Below are 14,973 nucleotides of genomic sequence, written 5' to 3'. Positions count from 1 at the left end.
AAGCTATACTGGGCATATGTGCCTGACCCACCTTAGCTACATACTTATGTGTGGTCAAAGCCAGAAGTACTTGTGACCTCTAATAATACTCAGCTGTTAGGATTCCCTTAGTCTGAGAGTGAGTTACACTGCTATAGGTCAGGGCCTACCTATTTGTTTTACTAGAAATAGTACCAGTGCTGGATGTTTCTGTGGACACTCAGACTTGGAAGAAGAATGTCTCTAAGACTGTAGTGCAAGCATGAAGATGGGAGTGCCGATGTCTCAGACCGGACAGGCTGCCTTGCCTCAGGCTTTTAGATCTTGCAGGACAGAGAACATGAAAACTGTGGAACCTGCCTTCAAAAACACAATCAAATGGAGAAGTTGTTATAATGATTCTCCTCTTTCCTTTAATGTGCCTGGTTATACCAGCTCAATCATGGACTACTCTACAAATCAATTTGATATTGAACAAAAGGAAATGACAGTGGGCATTTGGAAGGCTGGCTCTGAACATTTTCAGAGACGTATTTGGAAATTGGCAGCTGCCTTGCATGATGTTAGGTTTGCTGTGGATAAAACTGGAACGGGTTCTGGGGTGAAGGTAAATGTGGCAGCCTGGGTTACCCCACCTAATCTTTTCATAATTGTGAATGTTACCTTTGTTGTAAGCTCTGATAATGAGTTCAATGTTTCTTGTTTTCACTGTCTTTTGTCCAATTGTGTGTCTGTACTGTATAATGGGCAATCTGTCATGATAGTGCATCAACCAGAGTCCCTGTAAATTTATCTGAATCCTGGTATTCAGAAACAAATATTGGAAATGGGAAACAAATATTGGAAGAACTAGATCGTGCTCTGGCGAGGAGCAAATGTACGGTTGGGCTGATCATTGCCAGTGTTGCTGCTCTCAGAACACTGAGAACCAGCGGTACTAATTCTGCATTAGCTTTAGCACAGCAAGTTTTGTTAATCATCTTGCAGAAAATGTAACCAGTGCCCTGACCATACAAGAGGATTTGGATAGACAGCTAGAACCAAGAATTGATGAATTGCGTGATATAGTGTGGATTATGGGAGATCAGGTACAAGGAACAAAAGTCAGAAGGCATTTGGAGTCTTGATCAATATCTATGGATTTGTAAAACTCCAAAAATGTATAATGAGAATTGGCATAATTGGACCAGAGTAAAAAGTAACTTCGGGGTATTTAGCACAATACCGATACTTCTTTAGATTTATTAGCCCTGCATAAGGAGGTTGTGAATTTAAGAAATGAAAAACCTTTGTCTTTTGACACTGCTGGCATTGCAAATGATATTCTGAAAAGTTACAGCACTGGACAAGGGAGGGAGGGAAAGGAGAGAGAGAGAGAGAGAGAGAGAGAGAGAGAGAGAGAGAGAGAGAGACTGAGCTGGAAAAACGAAGCCTTGCCCAAAGGAAAAGGTCAGCAGTGATGGTCAGCGAGGAGGTTGAACCATAGCCTTAAAGACCAGGGCTCGGGTTACTCCCATTTCCAAGAATACCAGAGGAATGCCGGACACTCAACAGTCACTCCCTCGAATCCAGGGAAGTGTTTATGCCGACCAGGCGGGGGGGGGGGGGACTTAACAACTGTGTTGCATGGAGTGTCTAATCAGGCAGAAAGTGAACCTGTTGCAGGTGAACTGGAAATAGGATCCTGGTGTGTTGTTTTGACCCACGATGGGGAGCACGAGCACCAGGAGAGCCTTCTGAGTTCCTTGACAGAATGCTATCATCTAAGCAAGCGATGGATGCCATAAAGTCACAGCATGTGACAGATCTCACATGGGAAGTTTATTGGGCAAGGGGTACACAGCGACTGCCTCTGGGTGATGGTAGAGGGAAAGACAGCAGGGAACGGAGGGACCAGCCTTTTATAAGGGGATGGAGCTCATGCACAGGGGAGGATATGTGACTGGTAGTGACAACGGGAATGTGTCCCATCTTGGCAGCTAATAAGGACTTACCCTGTTGTTGCTGGGCCCCTAGGGGTTGGCGGTAGAGATGGCTGGTTGCTAACAGATGCATCTGAAGAATGGCTTGAGATTGATCTCCACTCTCGTGTGCCATATACCCCACATTCACACATATGTGAACAATCATGCAGACGGGCGCGCACACACAAAAAGGTAGTATTGTTACCCAGTAAAGTATGTACAGCCTGCCTTCATAGTTATGTTTAAATCACTAGATGTCAATGTAGTACGACACAAGACAGCAAATAGAATAAATTAAAAGACAAGTTGCAAAAGGGTATTTTATAATAATAGGAATAGCAGCAGACTGCCCGAAAGGAAACGGATACATAATTCTCTTCAGGTCTGAGATCTAGTAGAATGTAAGGGTCTCTGGACCATGGTTGGGCCTGGAGGCGGGAGGGAGAGCATTGGAAATACAGTACATGATACGGAAGCTTAAATGTGCTGGTTCCTGTAAAGACATCGCCTTTAAAGCCAGAAAGATGCTTCCTTAAGAAAACAAACGAAGCAAGGAGAGCATGCTCCTCTTGGGAGTCTGCTCACTTTTCTTCTCTTTAGGTTTTATGTGTCCTCAAGACCAGGGCAGACAGAATGATGGGCATATTCTTCCTGGGGAAGGAACATGGAATGGCTCCTCTGTCTCAAGAATGTCTGAGAGTACCAATTCTGGCTGTGTTGTGAAACAGCCACGCACTTCCTCTTCTCACCACCACGGGATGTCGTTGTGGTGGACGGCCCCTTCGCCTTTGATCGACAGTATCGGAGTTCCTCTGCTAGGGTTTACTGTGCTTCTTGCATACTGTATTGGCTAATGTTGTCAACTCGTCAGGATTTAGTGTCACGCATGGGACAAGCGCCTGGGCATGTGTGTGAGAGTGTACCTTGAGTAGGTTGGTCGAGGAGGGAAGATCTACCCTATAAATGTGGGTGGCAACATTCCCTAGGCTTGAGTCCTAGACGGCATAGTGAAGGGAAAAGACAGGCTTTTGAAGGCCATCACTCTCTGCCTCTTGATGGCAGATGCAATGTGGTCATCTGCCTCACGTGCCTGCCATGTGGCCCTCTGCCAGGATGTTCTAACCCTTCAACTATGAATCAGAATAAATGCCTCCTCCCCCAGTTGCTTTGTCAGAATATTTTATTATAGCAATAATAGTACTAAATAATACAAGTACAGTATTATTTTTTCTTTTCGTACGGAGGCTGGACCCCAGTCAGAGTAACCCGAATCCATCCGGTTAGACCCAAACTCACGGGTACCATCCTACCTCAGCCTCTCAGTTTCTCAGTTTCACACTGATATTATCTTCCTACTCATTACATTCCTTGCACCAACTGACACCTTTTTAATGACTTCCGAGTGCATGAATGTGAGGCATAAGCCAGAATGTTGGCACAGTGTTGGGCACTCAGTGAAGTATCTGGTCACTGACAGGACTGAGGGTCCAAAGAGCTATGTTTTTCTTCATCATGTCCCCAGGGTTAAAGGCAGGTTGACAGGAACTGGAGGGGAGAAGCCAGAGGCCAGGTACATGTCATGTTGCTCCTAGCTGTGTAGTCTAGAAAGCTGCCCGCCTGCTTGGGGCCACCCTCATTCACAGGCTGGAGAAATGTGCCTTCCTGTTGCGTTGCTATTATTACCACCAGGAGCCATTCTCCACAGAGTTATATTCCCCTTCCTGCTCGCCAGAGCGTTGCAAGTTCCTGGGACTCTGAACTGTCTTGTCTCCATACTCCACCTCCCAGTGACAGCCACTGGAGTCCAAGACAGGAGTAGTCCCCAGCGTGGTGATGTAACTTTAGAACCTCTGGAGAATGTCAGGCAGCAGGTCCATGCACTCTTCGTATCACCACAGAAGATGAGGCTGGGGTGAGCAGCTGCTAGGTCCCAATCACGACAACTGCAGGAAGAAGAAGACCTAGCTGGGATGGGGATGTGTGGGCTTCTCCCAAGGCGCTCCCAATCTAAGGAAGAGGGAGTTTACTGAGATTGCGGTAGGGGACAGGAACATACAGGGACCCGGTGTACCAAAGCCAGTACTTGCCTTGATTTAGGCATTTACCAGCATGTTCTTAAGCACCTGTCAGTTCTGGACTACAGAGGGGGAGGGGGGAAAGAAAGATGGAATAAAGTTTTAAGTATGTCCATTCAGGAGGTCTGAATTATACTCTCCCCACAAGGAAAGATGAGGATTCTCCTCCTTAGGGCTCTGAAGCCTATGTTAGTTATCAGCCAAGATCTCCCAGGCACCCTAAACACTGAAGCTGTTACCTCGATCAACAAGGCAAACACAGAGAGACCAAGCAGAGCTGTGAAGCCTTTTATGACCTGTTTTATGCTTCAGTTCTAGGTGTATCCCCACCCCTCCCCCTTCTGAATAGTTCCCCAGAGCAACAGATAAAGGATAATTACAAAAACCCTTGATGAGCTTGTTACCACCATACTTACGAAGGAAGGTTTCCACTTCAGGAAAGATTTAAATTTTCTTTTGTTGTTCTGAGAATGGATCTCGTGTAGCTCAGGTGTGTCTTGAGCTGACGAGGGATGAAGGTAATCTTGAGGTTCTGATCCTCCAGCTTCCAGCTCTGGGCAAAGTATTACATTGAAATCCTGTGTGTGTGCACCATCACACTTTAGGTGAACGGTGGGGATCAAGGCCTGGGCCTTGGTTGTGCTAGGCCTGCACCCTTCCCGTGTTGCTACATCTGAAGCGCTGAATGCCATTTCGGAGCCCAGCATTTCTAAAATAGAGGAAGGAGAATGGAAGAAACTGAGTGAGTGAACGAGTTAGAACAGAAAGAAGCTGCAGGCAGGGTCAGAAACGATTTGTTGGTGGGGAAGTGAATCTGAGCTGCCTGAACCCCAAGGAGGAAACGAGTGGGTACTTTCCACCTCCCTCCGAGCTCGCTGACCTGAGAAACGCTGCATATTCTTCTCTGCGGACTTTGATTTCTGGTAGAGCAGGTGCAATTTTTCTTTAACGCCTGGAGGAATGCCCAACAGCTCAGAGGCAGTCATCGTCTCAGCCCTAGAGACAAGAGATTGTCAGCCAGAGAGGACAAGATGTCGTCTGCAGCCCCATGAGGTGACAGACCGTCCCGGCTCAGGTGACACCAAGAAGTCTTTCCTAGAATCAAAACTCTGACACTGGTCCTCACCTTCAGCTGCACACTGGGTGTCTTTGAACTACTGCTATAAAGATCACAGTGAGTTTAAATGGCAGCCTTAAAACTGAGTTAGTCGGGGTTGGGGATTTAGCTCAGTGGTAGAGCACTTGCCTAGCAAGCCCAAGGCCCTGGGTTCGGTCCCCAGCTCCAAAAAAAAGAAAAGAAAAGAAGAGAAAAGAAAAGAAAAGAAAAGAAAAACTGAGTTAGTCTTGCTGTCAGAGTTCTCTGTGTCAAATGAATTATACTTTACTACTTCTATTGAAAGAGAAAAAAAAGAACTAATGCCAGTTCACTCCCATTAGAGTGGCCATTATAACAGCAATGAAAAACAGTAAGGGGAAGTTATAAGTTGATGACAAAGAGGTGGAATAATGAGCACCTCGGGAGGGGATATAAAATGACACATATACCACTGGAAATAGTGTGCAAGTTCCTTAAAATCTCTCGATGGGGCGGAAATACAGTAGGTGCAAAAATCTGAGAAACTAAAGGCAGAGTCTGGAGCAGCACTTGTACTGTGCACATAAAAACACCGCTCCCAATAGCCCAAAGGCAAAAACAGTCCAAATGTCCGTCAACAAATACTCTGTGGTAGCTGCGTCCAAAGGGGAGTCTCTTGGCAGTTAAATAGAGTGGAATTCTGACGCGGTTACAGCACGAATGAGCTGTGGCATGAAAGCAAGCTGAAGGCTAAGGGACAACTCGCATGGTTCTGACGACATGGGGTGTTTAGAACAGTCAACCTAATAAGCAGGGAAAACCAGACTGGTGGTTGCCAGGAGACAGGGGAGGGAGGATGAGGAGTTAGGGTTCAAGGGTACAGAGTTCTTGTGTGGGAAGACAAAAAGGTTATGGAGTTAGATGGTGCAAGCAGGTGCACGCCAACACAGATGTATTAGCATTAGTGCGCTGCAGGCATAAAATAATTGAGATTTTATGATCTGCATATTTTAGTGGAAAAATCATTTTTAAATCCCACTAACCCCCAACTCCCAGCCTCGGGACTGGGATTTAGTCACTGTGGCTGAGGCCTGGAAACCAGGATTTTGTAAAGTTCCTAAGTGACTCCGGGATGTAGCCTTTTCTAGCTCACCTTTCTCTTCCCCTGCCTGCTTGGCTTCACCCACCTTCAAATCAACCCCCAGGGACATCCCCCTCCCAAAGTGCTTGAGATTAGAGGCAGTTCTGGGAACCCTGTCACGAAACAAAAAGCATCCATCCGAGAGGTTTCTTAGGGAAGCACCACTTGGGTTAGGCAGGACTGGGATACATTCTTTCTTCCCAGTAATCCTTTCCTGCCCTCCCCACCCCCACTTGGTTAGACTCCCATTTTGTTCTTCCCACGCAAATCCAGGAATGATGGCCTCAGGAAGCTTCAGGAAACAGGAGCTCTGGGTTACAGACCCAGCTCCTTCCTAAGACTGTATCATCCAAATGCTTTCTGCTAGACACCCAAGGGGATACCATGGGACCTCTCTGCACCTGTGCAAGGTGGCTCCAATGTCCTAGGAGAGAAAAAAGGGAAGATCTCCATTAACGGTCTCCAAGAGTTGTGACTCCCTGGATGCAAACTGCTCTCTGACTCCCAGTCCTAGGGTGCCAGTAAACAGGCTCATTTCTCCTTCATGGTAATTCTAATCACAAGGATGGAAGCCTTGCTTGACCCCACAGTGCAACCACCCTCACGTTCTTCTGGTCTTTTCTTGGGTGGTGCTAGGTGTTCTGGGCTTCTGAGAGACCTCATCAAAGAGGCATGAGCCCAAGAGACACTGTGGGTCATTGAAACCAAGTCCCATTCCAGGCCTTAATGGCACTACTTCCTGGCTTGAGAGGAGTGGGGGTAGTAAGAGCCCGAGTCATGCCATTGTTCGCAGCAGGCAAGTACAGGTACACTCACACTGACCTGCATGAGCTCCCACTCTGGCTGGTCTTGCTTGGCCTCTAGTTCTCCAATCAGCTTATCCAGTAGGGAAACCTGGGTGTAGTATGTCTCTCGGACCTTGCCGATGGTCTGGACTAGCTCCTGCAGCCAGGTCACAAAGAGTTGCTCTTGCTGCTCCAGGAATTGGAATAGCTTCTCAAGTGGACATGATATCCTCTGTTTCTGAGTTTCTGTTTGTTTCTGGGGAACATAGAATTGGGAGATGTATGTATCTAGGGATGTATGTATCTAGGGATGCCCTCCAAGTTCATCTGATAGATGAGAGGCGGGTTCTCTCGGTGTCAAGTTTGAACGAGAATGACTCTTATAAGGCTCATATATTTGAATGTTTGGTCCACAGTTGGTGGAACTGTTTGGGAAGGATTAGGAGGTGTGGCCTTGGGGAGGTTGAGCTTTGAGGTTTCAGAAGCCCATGCCATTTCCAATTTTCTTTGTCTCTTCCCATCTGTTTCCCCTGTCTCTCTGACTGTCTCTGTCTCTCTCTGTCTGTCTCTGTCCCTGTCTCTTTCTACTCTCCCTATCCCCCTCTCTCTTGGCCTAATGCATTTAGATTAGCTGTAAGCTCTCAGTTACTGCTTCAGCATCAAGCCTGCCTGCCTGATGCCATGCTTCCAGCCATGATGGTCATGGACTCTAACCTTCTAGAACCATAAGCCACCAATTAAATGCTTTCTGTCGTAAGTTGCCTTGGTCAGGGTGTCTCTTCACAGCAATTTAAAGTTTAACTACTTAAGCTATCCCTCCTCCCTGCCAGGGAGCTACAAGAATGAGCTTGCCTTAGGCCTTCCTACCGTCATCACTGATACTCAACCACAGGTGACCATCCCTGTTGCCCTGTGAGTGGGAACAGACTCTAAGAAACCAGGCTTCACTCTCAGTCCCCAGTTTCTGCGGGGGGCGTGGCGGGGGTGTGAACAGGCAAGGACTGGCCCAGGGCCTCACCAGGAAGTCCTCTGTTTTCTTGTCTGCCGGAAGCTTGTGCTCCTCCACATATCCCCTCATCTCCCGCAGGCGCTCCAACTGCTTCCGGATCTGCTCCTGGAGAAAAGTACTGGTTAAGGTGCTCGCACTTGACTCTTGCCATTTTTAGCCTGTATCAATTCTAGAGGAAAGACTCGGCTACTAGCAGCAGAGCCCAGGCGAGGGGAGCTGCAATTGAAGCGAGGGGAGCTGCAATTGAAGCGAGGGGAGCTGCAATTGAAAGCAAGAGATTGGGGACGGGGAGTCGGGGAAGGGTTTCTTCCTTCTTTGCTGTCCCAGTTTATCTTGTTTTGATCATTTACAGCCCAGGAATCCTGACTAATGGACCCACATCCCAGAGGGGTTGGATAAAGAACACAAAGCCCCCAAGTGTCCAATTCCCAGGGAGAGATGGGGCCAGGCAACGAACACCTTACCTTGTACTGTAGTGCAGCCTCCTCTATGGGGCGCACCCGATGTCCTTGATGCTCCTGGCTCAGCCTGCAGATGAGGCAGATGGGCTCCCTGTGGTCCTCACAGAAGAGCAGCTGCACCTGCTTCATGTGACGTGGGCACTGTGGTAGGAACTGGGGGCTCTGGGCTTCACAGCTCTTTCCTGCACGCGAGCTTTGGCACTGGAAGCATATGGAGTGTCTGCCTGAGGCCTTGGGGTCCCCAGGAGCCACCGAGCAGCTACAGGAACTTTGCACACAGGCCTCAGCAGGCAGTTCTCCTTGGGTGTGGCAAAGAGGGCATGCAACCTTGTCCCGTGACCTTCCTGGAGACACAGAAGTGGAAAAATCTCCTCAGTGGCATACCCAAGATTTTTACAAGAGAGCAATTGTTCATAGGGCGCCAATATTCTCAGATCTGGCTACTTCCCAGCATGCTTTTCTCTGACTTCCATCCAAACGAGATTGTCAGCAGGTTACTGAGGCTGCGAGCAAAACTTTCTGCTCTTCCAGCCCGGCATCCTGGGGCATTTATTCTGTGAGATACCGGTGGCCCTTTAGTACAAACCCTATACTTTCCCCTTGCAAAGACACAGATCTAATGGGTCATGTGAAAGAAAGCAAAACTTGCTGATAGCATTTGCTTTCCTATATCAAACTATCACAGATTGCCCACAACTCAAGGCAGAGCTCCTGGGGCTGATCACATTCATTGACAGACAGATCCTCACTCCTACCAAAAAAAACAAACCTGTGTGCTGGATAAATCCTCTGCTCCCATTCAAGAATCATAATAAAAGCAAAGCGGGTGACAGAACAATTCTGAAAGTTCTGCTCCAAGGCTGCAGGCTGTGTCTCTACACATCAGAAATGACAGGAGACACAGAAGACATAGAAACACACACTCCATTAGCTCTCCCTCCCTGGCTCAGGAATTTGGCTCACAGGCAAAAATCATAGTGCCCTAGAAGGAACTATTTTCAGCCTCCGGTGCTGTTACCAGAAGTCATTTGATCAAATTCTAGTCAAAGGGAAGTGAGCGAGGACAGACAGCTTCTAGAAACTTTTAAAAGCCTTCTCTGTATCATGGTGTCCCCATTGACCCTCTGTGCCCCCAACTCCCTTTTCTACATTATGACATCCCTTTTATCCTTCCATACTTGTGAGTGGAACCAGGCGACGTTATAAATTTAAGAAGAAGAAAAAAAAAACAAACTGAGGCAGAAAAACAGCTCAGCTCAGCAGAAGTCTTAGTTGCGGTCCCATTTGTGTAAAAGAGGAACAAGCTTCTGTGCTGTGCACCTAAGCTGGTGGTTTCTGTCTCTCACACACAAACATAATCCTGATGACTAATTTCCCAGTAAGAGAGTTTTGGTCAACATCTCTCCCTGCCCAGAGAAAGGTGATTAGTGGCGTCTCTGGCCCAAGATTACCCTGTTGGGTCCCCGTGGGAAAGCAACATTGTAACCAATTCCTTTCTAGATTCTTAGCCCAGCCTGTGCCTCTCTATACAGGAACTTCGGCGGGCTCCAGCACTAACCGAAATTTGATGCAACCTGTTGTGCAAGATGTGTAAATGTGCATTTTTCTGGGCCTGCATCGCGTTTTCTGCAGCGCTGGGGAGGATACCTTTAGAAGCTGCCTGTCCTAAAGAGGCTGGGTCTTCTGGAGTCTGGGCCAGTTTTTCACCTAATGACAGCAGCGCTTTTGGATTGCAGGAGTCACAGAGTATGCTGCTGACCGTCTCTCCCAAGGTCTCTGGGGCTTCTGGACCCCCGTTTCCATTTTCTGTCCATGACACAGTGCATCTCTTCTCCCTAGTCAACGATATTTTGGAAGACATGTTTCTGGATGTTTCTTCATCCAGCATCATGGAATGCTCTGGAATCCCTACACCCTTTTCCAGAGTCCCCGTAGTCCTTCCATTCAGGGTGGCTGTTCTCGTACGAATGAGACCGCCGTTTCTTGTTTCCTCTTGAGTCGGAAGAGCTTCTGAATTTGGGGGTTCTCCTTCTCTTGAGTAAGTGGTAATTTCAAGGCTCCTGGGTCGCTTCTTTCCTGAAGGCAAATACACTTCAGCCTTCTTGATCTCTCTCCTCCCTGGGACATTGCTGTAGAGTCCTTGCAGCCTCCCTGCAGAGCTGGCATTCCTGCGGAGCTGAGCACCTGCTCTGTTCTCCTTGTCCCCCGGGGACTGGGTCACCAGGGTTCTCCTATAGAGTGGTGCTGCACTCCTGGCCCCTGGCTTGGTCTGTGGGTCCAGGCTCTCAGGGCCCCTCTGATCCTTCCTTTTGGCCAGTGATTTCTTCTGGGGTCCCTTCCCCACTTCTGCCTGGATGGGTGGCAGGATGTCTGATTCATCATCATTCTGCTGTGCCTCATCCTCTTCAGGGACTTCTGATCCCTTCACACCCTTGGCCTTATTCTCTGCAGAAGACTGCACAGAACCGCCAACTCCATTTTCTTCAGTCAAATGTTCTAGAAAGACAATCGGATACAGTCATGAAGCCATGCCGTATTCAAGACTGGGGTTGGAGGAAGGAAGAGAGGAATCCCTTAGAAGTTATTAAAAGCGAAGAGCTGAACATTCTAGACAGCAGCAGAGGACTGCTGTACGGATGTAGGCATGACTATGGCTGTAAAATTTGACTTATAAAACAAAGCAAACAGAAAATGATGGCAGCAGACCAGCTCCGTAAGCAAAGGCCCCTCCCAACAAGCTCGACAAATTGAGTTTGACCTCCAGAACCCACAAAGGAAAGAGAGAATCTATTCCTTCAAGTTGTCCCCTGACCTATATGCCAGGGCATGCTAATGCTCACTTACATATGCAGACAGACACAAGTATATAACCAAAATAAAGTTAAAATTGGAGCCTGGAGAGACAGAGAGACGGCTCAGAAGTTAGAGCATCAGAGGCTCCTCTAGAGCCCCCAGATTCAGTTCCCAGCATTCACATGGTGGCTCACAGCCATCTGTGACTCATCTGATTCCCTCTTCTGGCTTTTGTGGACTTTAAGATTGCAAGTGGTGCATGTGGCCCATCCATATACAGCCACCCAATTAGACAAGATGGATGAAGCAAAAAGTGCAGGCCGACAGGAGCCGGATGTAGATCGCTCCTGAGAGACACAGCCAGAATACAGCAAACACAGAGGCGTATGCCAGCAGCAAACCACTGAACTGAGAATAGGACCCCCGTTGAAGGAATCAGAGAAAGAACTGGAAGAGCTTGAAGGGGCTCGAGACCCCATATGAACAACAAGGCCAAGCAACCAGAGCTTCCAGGGACTAAGCCACTACCCAAAGACTATACATGGACTGACCCTGGACTCTGACTTCATAGGTAGCAATGAATAGCCTAGTAAGATCACCAGTGGAAGGGGAAGCCCTGGGTCCTGCTAAGACTGAACCCCCAGTGAACTAGACTGTTGGGGGAGGGCAGCAATGGGGGAGGGTGGGGAGGGAACACCCATAAAAAGAAGGGAGGGGAGGGATTAGGGGATGTTTGCCTGAAACCGGGAAAGGAATAACATTCAAATGTAAATAAGAAATACTCAAGTTAATAAAAAAAAAAAAAAAAAAAAGATTGCAAGTGGTGCATCTACATACATGCAGACAAAATACCCACACACACAAAATTAATTAATTAAAAAAAGGAACTTATAGAAATGAATCTTTTTTAGTCATTGCACAGACTGAAGAAAACCTCAGGTCACAAAGGTACTTGAAAACCATTTGGAACAGGTGTGGTGGTGTACACTTTCTAACCTCAGCACTCTGGACCCAGAGGCAGGGGGATCTCTGAGTTTGAAGCTAGTTTGGTCTATATAGTGAGATCCTGTCTAAAAACCAAAACCAAAAAAAAAACAAAAACAAAAACAGCAAGCAAGTTTGCCTTCAATTTCCGGATATTGAAATGGCAGATAAAGCTTAATTTCCAAGTCTACATAGTAAAGATAACCTACAATTAACAATCTATGTTTTGATTTGAGGAAACCTTTCATTAAAAGTAAAGAATGTTTAAATATCCTTGTAAAGTATGCTAAAGAAAAACCCTAAACTGAAATTAGGTGGGTAATGAGATTTTCAGATACGTAACGATGGTTGAATCTCCAGCCCTTCCTGCTAACCTGATGGTAGTCTGGACGTGTTTATTAGTTGAAAAGGTTCTGCTCCGTTCGTACGCCACCTGTCCTGAGTCTCATCCACAATGGGAATATCAGTTTGTATTGTTAATGTCTTTGGGAACTTGAGAGCTTCACTGAGTGGACGACAAGAGCCAGAGAGAAGGATGAGGCATGCTGGTTCGTACTGCTCAGGCTACGGAAGACAGGGTCTTCCTAACCCCTAAGCCAGTGAGCGTGTGTCTGAGCTTTCCTCCCCTCCTCCGCTGGGAAGAGACTTGACTGCCTACTTACCTGGGCCTGTGGCCTTGTGCAGCTCCTCTGCTAGTTGGCGCTGGTTGGTGGCCCGCAGGATCTGCAGGGTCAGCCTTACAGCATACTCTTCCCCATAGTAGGTTAGCAGGAGCCTGGTCAGCTTTATTGGCCTGGCCATCTTCACGAGGCTCAGGGGGATCCGAGAGTGGCCCTTCTCCAGGCTGGTGGTGTGCAACTTAAACTTGAATTTCTCGAATTCATAGGGCAGCAGCTCCTCCAGGGTGTTTAGCAGATGGTCAACACGGGTATTGGCCATGATGCAGGCCGGGAAGGACTACAGCCAGCTACGTGGCTTCTGACAGAAAATGAAGACTTCTCTCCTGCAACTTCAGAACAAGCAAGAAACAGCTTGTGAAATAACGGACAAGGCACAGGAAGCACATAGGCTTTGGTGGGAACTGAGAGTAACGATGAGGGCGTGTCCGAGGTCTGGCCCGCTGCATGCTTTCTTTGAGGATCCAGCCTTTTCCAATGAGGAGGTCTCCACTTTGCCAGCCTAAGTCCTGGTCGAACAAAAGGCAGGACAGGCTCTAGGGAGGTTCTGGGATTGAGAGCCAGACCCTCCTGCTGCTCTTGTGCTCTTGCTTGCTCTCAGGACCCTGGGCTGTGGAAGAGAAGGAGAATGATGATCTTTCGTGGAGTTGGCTCTCTTTCAACTCTTGGGGTTTATAGACCTCCAGGGCCAATGGAGGTGAAGGAACAGACAGCAATGAACACTATCTGCCTTCTCAAGAAAGCAGAAGCCAGAAAGGCACTGCAACACCTTTCCAGTCTGCCTGGTTCATGTCCGGTCTATCTAGCAGCGTAGAGTCTTCAAACGGGGACGTGAGGGCCACGGTTGTCACCAGAATTCTTATGCATCTGTTCCCACGGCTGACTTGACCCTTGCTCCCTGGGAGTCAGGGTGCTCTTCCCTGTGCCCTTTGACACATATTCTCTAGGCACTCCCTAGGGTGCTTGGGATGCTTCTGTGTTACAGTTTCTGTGGCCTTCTTTACCTTTTTCTCAATCATTTGATAATAAATAGAAAGTGTTATTATCTACCTTTCTAAACATCCTAGATATATCTGTGGTAACTGATGTTAGCGGCCAACCTGACATGTTCCGGAAGAGGGAACCTGAACTGAAAAACTGCCTCCATCAGATTGGTCCGTAGGCATAACTGAAAAACTGCCTCCATCAGATTGGCCCGTAGGCATAACTGAAAAACTGCCTCCATCAGATTGACCCGTAGACGTGTATGTCGAGCATTTTCTTGGTTGAGATCCAATGTAGGAGCGCCCAGCCCACTGTGGGTGATACCATCCTAAACAGGTACGGTTGGCATGTACAAGAAATGCAACAGAAGCCGGGTGACCCTGGATGCACATGTCTTTAATGCCAGCACTTGGGAGACAAAGGCAAGAGAATTTCTACAAGTTCAAGGTCAGCCTGGTCCCCAAAGTGAGTTCCAGAACAGCCAGGGCTGTTACAAAGAGAAACCCTGTCTTGGAAAAACAGAGGAAAGAGAGGGGGTGGGGTAGCCAAAATTCAAGCCAAGGAGCCAGCCGGTAAGTGTTCCTCCACCATCTCTACTTCAGGCTCTTGCTTTATTGTCTGTCTTGGCTTCCTTTGACCATGCACTGTAACCTGGAAGGTGAAACAAACCCTCTCCTTCTCAAATTGCTTTTGGTATGTATCACAGCAACAGAATCCAAACTAGAACAATACCCTAAGTACTCCTAATAATACATTACGTTATTGCGTACGTGTCGGTGATCTGTGTGTGCACGCGTGTGCGGGTGGATGCGTGGGAACGTGTGCTTCATAGAGGCCAGAGGTTGACACCGTGCGTCTTCTGTCATCGATTTCCATCCCATTTATTTATTTATTTATTTATTTATTTATTTATTTATTTGAGACAGGGTTTCTTACTTGAACTTGGAGCTCACCGACTCAACTAGACTGAGTGGTCTAGAGCCCCCAGGGGTCTCCCTCACTCTGGCACTGGGATTACACACATGTCCCAGCATGCATAACTTTTT

The 14,973-nt window shown here is 47.6% G+C and overlaps 1 protein-coding gene across 2 annotated transcripts; it reads right to left on the bottom strand.

Moving 5' to 3' along the window:
* Positions 1 to 3,109: 3,109 nt before the first annotated feature.
* On the bottom strand, positions 3,110 to 13,240 carry Mefv (MEFV innate immuity regulator, pyrin). 2 transcript variants are annotated; one of them, XM_032913346.1, is made up of 10 exons: positions 12,929 to 13,205; positions 10,137 to 10,985; positions 8,493 to 8,833; positions 8,038 to 8,133; positions 7,057 to 7,275; positions 6,636 to 6,658; positions 4,899 to 5,014; positions 4,435 to 4,727; positions 4,049 to 4,080; positions 3,356 to 3,886 (listed from the first exon to the last, which is right to left on the bottom strand). In XM_032913346.1, exons 1-10 carry the CDS (start codon positions 13,203 to 13,205, stop codon positions 3,577 to 3,579), a joined length of 2,556 nt encoding a protein of 851 aa, XP_032769237.1. In that variant the 3' UTR covers positions 3,356 to 3,576. The 2 variants fall into 2 exon arrangements, with proteins under 2 accessions (XP_032769238.1, XP_032769237.1); XM_032913347.1 differs by having other exon boundaries at positions 3,110 to 4,080; positions 12,929 to 13,240.
* Positions 13,241 to 14,973: the final 1,733 nt, after the last annotated feature.

This window comes from Rattus rattus, chromosome 9 (genome assembly GCF_011064425.1).
Source record: "Rattus rattus isolate New Zealand chromosome 9, Rrattus_CSIRO_v1, whole genome shotgun sequence".
Taxonomy (NCBI): domain Eukaryota; kingdom Metazoa; phylum Chordata; class Mammalia; order Rodentia; family Muridae; genus Rattus; species Rattus rattus.
The sequence above is the reverse complement of the archived record's forward strand: the minus strand, read 5'-3'. Positions and strand labels throughout refer to the sequence as shown.

Coding starts and splice junctions, on each gene's coding strand:
- Mefv (XM_032913346.1), bottom strand. CDS start 13,205: ATGGCCAATACCCGTGTTGACCATCTGCTAAACACCCTGGAGGAGCTG. Junction 8,834..10,136: donor AGGACAGGCAGCTTCTAAAG/GTATCCTCCCCA, acceptor CTGTGTCTCCAG/GAAGGTCACGGGACAAGGTT. Junction 4,081..4,434: donor TGAAGTGGAAACCTTCCTTC/GTAAGTATGGTG, acceptor CCCCCTCTGTAG/TCCAGAACTGACAGGTGCTT.